The 7572-nt window shown below is 34.3% G+C and overlaps 1 protein-coding gene across 2 annotated transcripts; it reads right to left on the reverse strand.

The window, feature by feature from the left end:
- Positions 1–1185: 1185 nt before the first annotated feature.
- Positions 1186–7223, reverse strand: LOC109097745 (UPF0687 protein C20orf27 homolog). Of its 2 annotated transcripts, none has more exons than XM_019111359.2 (6): positions 6988–7223; positions 5018–5129; positions 4653–4786; positions 4388–4538; positions 1967–2092; positions 1186–1329 (listed from the first exon to the last, which is right to left on the reverse strand). In XM_019111359.2, the coding sequence occupies exons 1-6, from the start codon at positions 7051–7053 to the stop codon at positions 1259–1261; spliced, it is 660 nt and encodes a 219-aa protein (XP_018966904.1). In that variant the 5' UTR covers positions 7054–7223; the 3' UTR covers positions 1186–1258. The 2 variants fall into 2 exon arrangements, with proteins under 2 accessions (XP_018966904.1, XP_018966906.1); XM_019111361.2 differs by having other exon boundaries at positions 5018–5094; positions 6988–7217.
- Positions 7224–7572: the final 349 nt, after the last annotated feature.

Here is a 7572-nt window from a genome sequence, read left to right on the forward strand (position 1 = left end):
GCAGGAAGCCGAGAATACATGATTGTTAACCTAAGACTTAGTCAGCAAGGAGAAGCTCCTAACAACAATATTTACAATTTGCAGTTCTCAAACAAAACTCAACTGTTTTGATACATTTCATTCATTCAGCTGATGTTCTAAGCCTTTTGTTTTCTTGTGGTGTTATGACATTAATGTCTCTTCTACTATGCACTTCCTTATACCTTTTCTCAAAAACACTCTGAACACATGATTTCAGACCTGTAGAGCCAGTAAATGTTATTATTACTAAGTTTGGTAATTGTTTGTGTGTGTGTGTGTGTGTGTGGGGGGGGGGGGGGGTCAATTCAAATACGTTTAAGTGGTTTTCACATCAGTATATGAGAATGCACGCCTTCCATTTGTTTTAGAATCCACTTTTTTCTGTTGTAGAATATCACAGGCAGCAACACCATCTAGTGTTGTAAGAAGGTGCTACTTTCCTTGCTGCTTGCTTTTGCAAGCCAAGATTAGGCAAGATGATATTTTTTTTACACTTTTGTTTGGGTAGGCCAATGCATATCCCAAAATTATTTGTGCATGAAGCATTCAACAAGTGTTTTATACAGCCTACTTCTTTTTTTATTAACAAATCGCATCATATTTGAGAAATGTATCACAGAAGTTGGAAGGACTGATTATGGTGGCAAAGCATTTAAGTAAGAGGATGACATGATTTTATATAATCATGTATACACAGTGCATTTTATGCACATGATTATACATAAAATCCACCCTCAGGTATTAGGTTCAGGAAGTACTTGCTAACTAACTAACTAACTAACTAAATAAAGTAAGTAAGTAAGTAGGTTGAGTGTTCTTGAAAGACATTCTAAATTTAATGACATAATTAATTTAATGATGACTAGCTGAGCCAAACAATTTTTGTTTATAGTTTGTGGCGTCTGAGAAGCTCAATATATAGTGAATATATTTCCTTGTGACATATCTGTGGTTCTTGGCCAGATGCATTGGTTTTGCTTTTCTTTTTAAAAACTTTTTGATTGAATTCTACTAAGTTGAATTTGTGATGTCATTAGCAGACCTGTGATACATAGACTCTAGAATAGTGGCTCTATTTTTGCTTTAGTGCGGGAACAATTCAGTTGTGATCCTCCATGGATGGTTGTGAAATGGGTTGTTCACATTCTGAGGCACATTCTCATGTGCATTGATTCATTTTGGTTTATTTTCATCAATTACACAAGCAAACCAATTTAATCACATCTTCTCTGTGTCATTATTTTGTGTGTTTTTCTTCACCAACACACCGCACTCCATCGAGTAACATTGGTGTCCCATGGTGGCGATCTGTAAAAAAAAAAAAAAGTTATTTTAGTAGAGGTGATTTTCTATTTACAAATTGGTTTCCACTTAATGTTACTTAACAGTTTTAACAACCAAATTGAGCACATTTGTTTTTATATCCTTACTACAAAATAAAGGGAGTACTTTTTCAACTTATAAACCATGCTTGTTTTGTCAACTTGTCAATATGATGGTTGATTTAAAATTGACAATACTGGTAGTTTTCTTTTGCTTCAGAAGACATTAATTCATCAACTGGTGTTGGATGGATAACAGCCTCTGTTCGTTTTGCATAGTTTTTAAAGCACAACTTTGAGGGATCTACAGCACTTGCATTATATGGGCTCACAGAGATGGATTATTCTTCTAAAATTATCTGTTTGTGTTCATCTGAAGTAAATACAGCTGGGACACCATGAGGATGCATAAATGAAAAGAGAATTTTCCTTTTTGGATTTCATTAAAAAAAAAAAAACTTTCTCCCATCCCAGCTTAATATTTCTGTAAAACTGCTTTGAAACAACTGAAATGAACTAAATACGCAGAGGCAACTACACTGGTCCAGAAATGACACACTTCAACCCATGATTGCTCTGTTTTGAATAACAAGAGATCTGTCACCCTTTGGTGGGTATCTCACCCATGACTCTGGCCTGTAATCGAACTCGGATGCTGCTGTCCCTTCTGCTCCTGTTGACTAAGGTGAGTTCCTCTTGCACCACTCCCTCCTGCTGAGCGCTATACTCACAAACCACCCTGACTCCCCCAAAAGAGCACAGGAAGGTGAATGGAAATGTGTGGAATCAATACAGATACAGAGGAGTACAAAAAAAACAAAAAAAAACAACAACAACAAAAAAAAAGATAAAAAAAAAAACCTCATGAGTGACCAGGATTGGAAGACGGAAATCACCTGCAACTGCAAAATGCTGGCAGCTTCTTTTAGAATATAAATTGTATGCTCAGACATGGCAAACCTGCTAAGATTTCCCTAGAGATTCAACTGTGGGAAAAATGACACTACTATAAACGCGCTAAGTGAGTTTCAGCTAATGGAGAGATCGATGACGGACTGAAATAGGAGAGTGACTATTGATCGTATCATGGTGTCTTGCATTTGGCTTGGAGTTTTATTACCAGTCTGGTGTACAAGCGATCTTAGATATACATTGACGGCTCCGATCACGCTTATGTTTTTACAACCTTGTTTAAATAGTTTTTAATTGTAACTGCTTAGTTTAAGCTATATTTATCTAGTTTTCTGAAACTTCTCATCATTTATTGAGTCAGGGAAGCTTAATGGATATAAATCTGGACTATTTTCTTAAAGGTTTATTGTCTAATCCCTAGCAAGACTAAGATGGTTTCAAGATCACAAGTATTTTTCATTAATCTTGTACCCCTGAGCAGAGCAACCCAGGCTGCTCCATTGAGACTCTCCCCCTAAAAAAAATACCCTATATATATCCTCTTTAAAAAAAATCTTCTCAACAACTAATGAACACCTTTTAATAGGGCTTATGTCAATAAATGAGAATGCAAGGGTTGTAGGCAGACTTTGATAAGTGACATAAAAGAAGACTATCTGTATGGTAAATACTGGTCTAATTGTGTGTTTAAGTCCACCTGGGACGTTTACGAGTTGGGAAGTTGTAATTACAACGCCATGTGCGTTCAAATAAATTGGTCGGAACAAGATGCCAGGTTTCTAAGTAAAATCCAAGATTTTTTATTTTTATTCTACAAATCTATAAAATAATTAAGAAAGAATGTGCATTGGGTGTGTTTTTTATTTTTTATAAAATTTATGAAGGTGCTGTATATTGAATTGTATATATATCGTAGCTGTACAATATGGTATTTTGTGTGTGTATGAGTATACACACACACACATTTGTATTATTTTTGACAACATTCGGAGAAATAAAGTGTTCTTCGTGAATGAAAGTTGGTTTATTAAATATAAGGAAATATCTATAAATTATTTCAAATATTGGTTAAAAATATACTATGTTTCTAAACATAATCTGTTTCTGCACTGTAAAAAAATATTGTGATATTAACAGTAAAAGACTGTAAAAATGCTACAGTAAAAACCTGTTAATTGTTTAGCAGTAAGTTTCCATACTATATATAGTGAATAACTGTTATTACATTTAATGTAACTTTACAGTAAAATACTGTTAAAATTAAGGTTTTTGGAAGTGAAAAAGAAAAAAAAATCATTGTACAATTTACAGTGAAAAACCATAAATTGACACTCGCAGAATTCCCTGCATGACACTTCATATATATATATATATATTTTTTTTTTTGTTAAAAAAACTATGTCACTGTTTTTCTTCTCAGCTGCATACATTAGGGTTTTATCTTGCATCTAATGTTGTTAAATGAATGTTTATTGCATTATTTTAGTATCATGTGTGTTACCATGATGGTGTTTTTTAGTATCTGTGTGAATGACACTGTGCACCTTCTATATATAAGTACTTCCCTCTTCAGCTTGTGCAAAAGCTGATTGCGATGAGCTTTGATTCATCATGTGATCATCACCTGTTTTTGGTGGTTAGTGTATAACAAGGGTTCAAAACAGATATTAGTACTTCAGTAGGTTGGTATATTAAAATTACATCAGTTAATGAAATACGTTAAGTATAATTTAAGTATGTAAAACCTAAAATGTTGCTACCATATTTTTTACAGCAAAGTTCTGGCAACCACAGCTGCGGGTATTTTACCGTTTTTTTTACAGTGTGGAAATACCAAATACATTATATAAATATAATAAATGATAACATATTTATGGATAATTTTCTGTATGCATTTTTAACATTCCTCCTACAAGTGCAACATGTATTTTGTAAAACTTTTCATTTATTAAGGTGCCGTGAATTGTTAATATATTCCATATTCTATTGTAACTGTACAATACTATGGTATTTTGTGAATGCAAATCATTGTAAATTATTATTTTTTTAAATAAGTTGCATGTACAAATTTCATGTGTGTGCAACCAAACACAATCTTTCTGACATGACCATCACACACCATAAAAACATACCATCAGGGCGTGGTGTAATGCGTGTTGCACGTAGTCGTGGTTTTGCAGTACTGCGTAGTGCGGGAGAAAGGGAGACATCTTTGCCCAGTGTTGGGACTTGCGGCAAAGAAAAGACGATTTCATATTTGTGATGGCTCCTTAAAAATCCCACCTAGATACAGAGTTTAGCAGTCAGCGATTTCAGGATGCAACACATCTTATTAACCGTTTGTTTTTTTTTTCAAGGGTTTTTTTTTTTTTTTTTTTGGAAAGCAATTTCTTTCACCTTAACAAGATATGCACCGTCAGGTTCTGGTAGAGCTGAGATGACTTTATCTTGAAGCTTTTCATCATAGCTTTTGTTAATGGAAATGTCTTCATCATCATCAGGGAAATGTACTCCACCTTTTGAAGTGGAGCCTGGCGAAGAGAAGAGAAAACAATACATACTGCAATGATTAATGCAGGCTGAACCCAGTGTGGGAGAGCTGTCAGAATAAAACACACACTGGAAGTGTTAAAAGATGACGAGAAAGGATAAATGTATAAATATATAATGCACATTTAGATGATGTAAAAAAAAATCGAAATATTATTTAAAAAAATTATAAACATTCAGATAAACATTATGAACCCAGAAAAGACACTGACTTTTCCTTCCTGTTGCCATTTCAACATAAGGCCAGGGAAATCCAGGGATGATGATTGGCGTCAATTTGATATCATCTCTAAATAACAGACACTGAGTTAGAGAGAATGACCCCTGCAGAAGAACAGAAGATGCTGTGAGTTATGTAATCTATGATCAGTTTGTAATGTTCTGTACTGTCCTATCCACTATATATATACTGTATATAATATATATATATATATATATATATATATAGAGAGAGAGAGAGAGAGAGAGAGAGAGAGATTTAAAGATATTAAATTGCATGCAGGTGATTTCCTCAACTTCTAAATTATTAACTGTGCATCCCATGAGCATTCTTGATTTGCATTTCATTGGCTTTGCAGCATAGTCCTGCTGGGTTCAGTACCACAGGATGGAGGTCCCCCACAACTGTAATGCTTTATTAATCTTAGTTCGCAGTAGTAACTGAGGTTAATATGGCGAATCATCTGAGTTATAATTTATGAGGCCTGTTATTAGGCCAAAACCACATTGCTTGCTTGTTTGCCCCTAAGTCAGTTTTAGACTTTATACTGACACCATTCAGCATAGGTGCATGAATTTTACTGCTTTTGTTTCATATAAAAAATGTTTATGTTTTATTAATTTTAAATTATTATTTTTCTCTGCCTCATAACTACACAGATCCATATAATGGACATTTTTGGATTCAGTCCCCTAATGATATGCTGCATGGAAGAAAAGATACATAAAAAAGGTATATAACATAAAAAGGTATAGGCTATAAAGTAAACATATTATTGTTATTATTATTTAAGTGAGAACTGCAAGATAAAGTTGGTCATGTGATCTCAACATGGCCGCATTTATGATGGGTGGACCTGCTCCATGTAAAAAAATAAAAAATTCTTCTAGAAAATATAAATTAAAATTTTCTCAAAATGGCTGTGAGTTTTACCTTTAAATAGCAGTTAAAATTGTTTTTTGGCGAATTATTTAATGAATCGCCAAAATTGTCAACTTGTAAGCTGTTGTTGTAATCACACTGCACACTGTGTTTTTGTACTATAAATGATGTATACTTGGGAGTAGAACTCTATGTTCTGTACAGACCTGCAGAGAGGTAAACCCTGATTTTGTCCCCTGTAGATTTATTTGTAGCTCATGCACGCAGATGGGACTCCGGACCCATTTTGATTAATAGTGGCATAAACAACAATTTCACATGAAAACCTTTGGCTTTGATCGGTGTCATTACGCCAGTTTAGTCAAGGTTATTTCAGAGAATGACACTCACATTCAAACTAAAGAGGCTTATGATACCGCGCTCATCCCGACTGACTTATTTCCAGCCATTCTTCTATACAACAACAACAACTGAGATGGGCGATGCAAGTTACAGAGATGCCTATATCAGAAAAACAACATCATAAAAGGACGACCCAAATTATAGAAATGTCTACATTAGATGTAGGCGGTCCCCGAGGAGTCCGCCTTTGCCGGATAAACAAATCCTTCGAAGGCAGCGCCTGACGACAAGGCATCACTCGTTCATAAAACAAAAACAAAAATGTGCTCTGTGTAAAAATGGGACAACACTGAGCGTCCCTCGCCTGCCACCCTCCAGTAACCCACCACAGAAAGAAAAAAAAAAAATCAACAACTCGACATTTAAAGAGTAAGTGGTTTAGCCAAAATGTGCACATTTTGTATAATAATCATTTAGCTTATGTTTGACTTGTATCGTAGAAGCATAAATACACCTGGGGAAAAATGTCTTCTGAAGATTGCAAGGCGGATTATTTTTATTATATTAAATTATTTTTTAGGCTTCTATTAATAAAAAAAAAAAAAAGAAAAAAAAAAAAAGAAAAAAAAAAAAAAACAGATATTGTGCAAATTGAGGGTAGCTTAAATGTGCGCGTGCACGTAGACTAGTTGAAAATCAAAATCATTTTAATTGAAAATTCACTGAAATCAAACTTACCTGTCTTACATGTAGCTGCTGTACAGTGGAAGGAGGTCTGTGGTGTTGCCTGAAGCTCTGTGCCATCAGTCCCCTCGAACGCAGCGTTTGGAGGTCTGACGCTGCGCGCGGTCAGAAAAAAATAGCTACAGCCATTGGTTACTGATGGTTACTTAACATCTAGCTCTCCTTTTCTACCTCTCCCTCATTAAAAACGAAATGTGGAGGCAAGAGGTCCGGGCCGGTGCCCCAGCTATGGCAAGCCGTTTTAACATTTAATCTATAAACCGCACAAGTATCTAATTTAACGTTACTAGTATCTTTTTTAGATATCAGTATCTTTTCCATTAATTACTAGCACTTAATCATTAAATACTAGTCCTTATTCTTTAGGTACTAGTTTCTTTTGTAAAGTTACTACTTATTCATTAGATATTAGTGCTTATTTATTAGATACTAGTACCTATTCATTAGATACTAGTACTTGTTTAAATACTAGTACTTAGTGATAAGATACTAGTACTTATTCATTAGATACTAGTACTTATTGATTAGATACTAGTACTTATTCATTAGATACTAGTACTTATTTTAATAGTGACTAGT

The sequence above is a fragment of the Cyprinus carpio genome, chromosome B1 (assembly GCF_018340385.1).
Source record: "Cyprinus carpio isolate SPL01 chromosome B1, ASM1834038v1, whole genome shotgun sequence".
Lineage (NCBI taxonomy): Eukaryota > Metazoa > Chordata > Actinopteri > Cypriniformes > Cyprinidae > Cyprinus > Cyprinus carpio.

Excerpts from the sequence above, each read along its gene's own strand:
- LOC109097745 (XM_019111359.2), bottom strand. The coding sequence starts at position 7,053 with ATGGCACAGAGCTTCAGGCAACACCACAGACCTCCTTCCACTGTACAG. Across the intron at positions 5,130-6,987 it reads AGCAGCTACATGTAAGACAG|GGGTCATTCTCTCTAACTCA; the intron begins GTAAGTTTGATT and ends GTTCTTCTGCAG. Across the intron at positions 4,787-5,017 it reads AATGGCAACAGGAAGGAAAA|GCTCCACTTCAAAAGGTGGA; the intron begins GTCAGTGTCTTT and ends TCTCTTCGCCAG.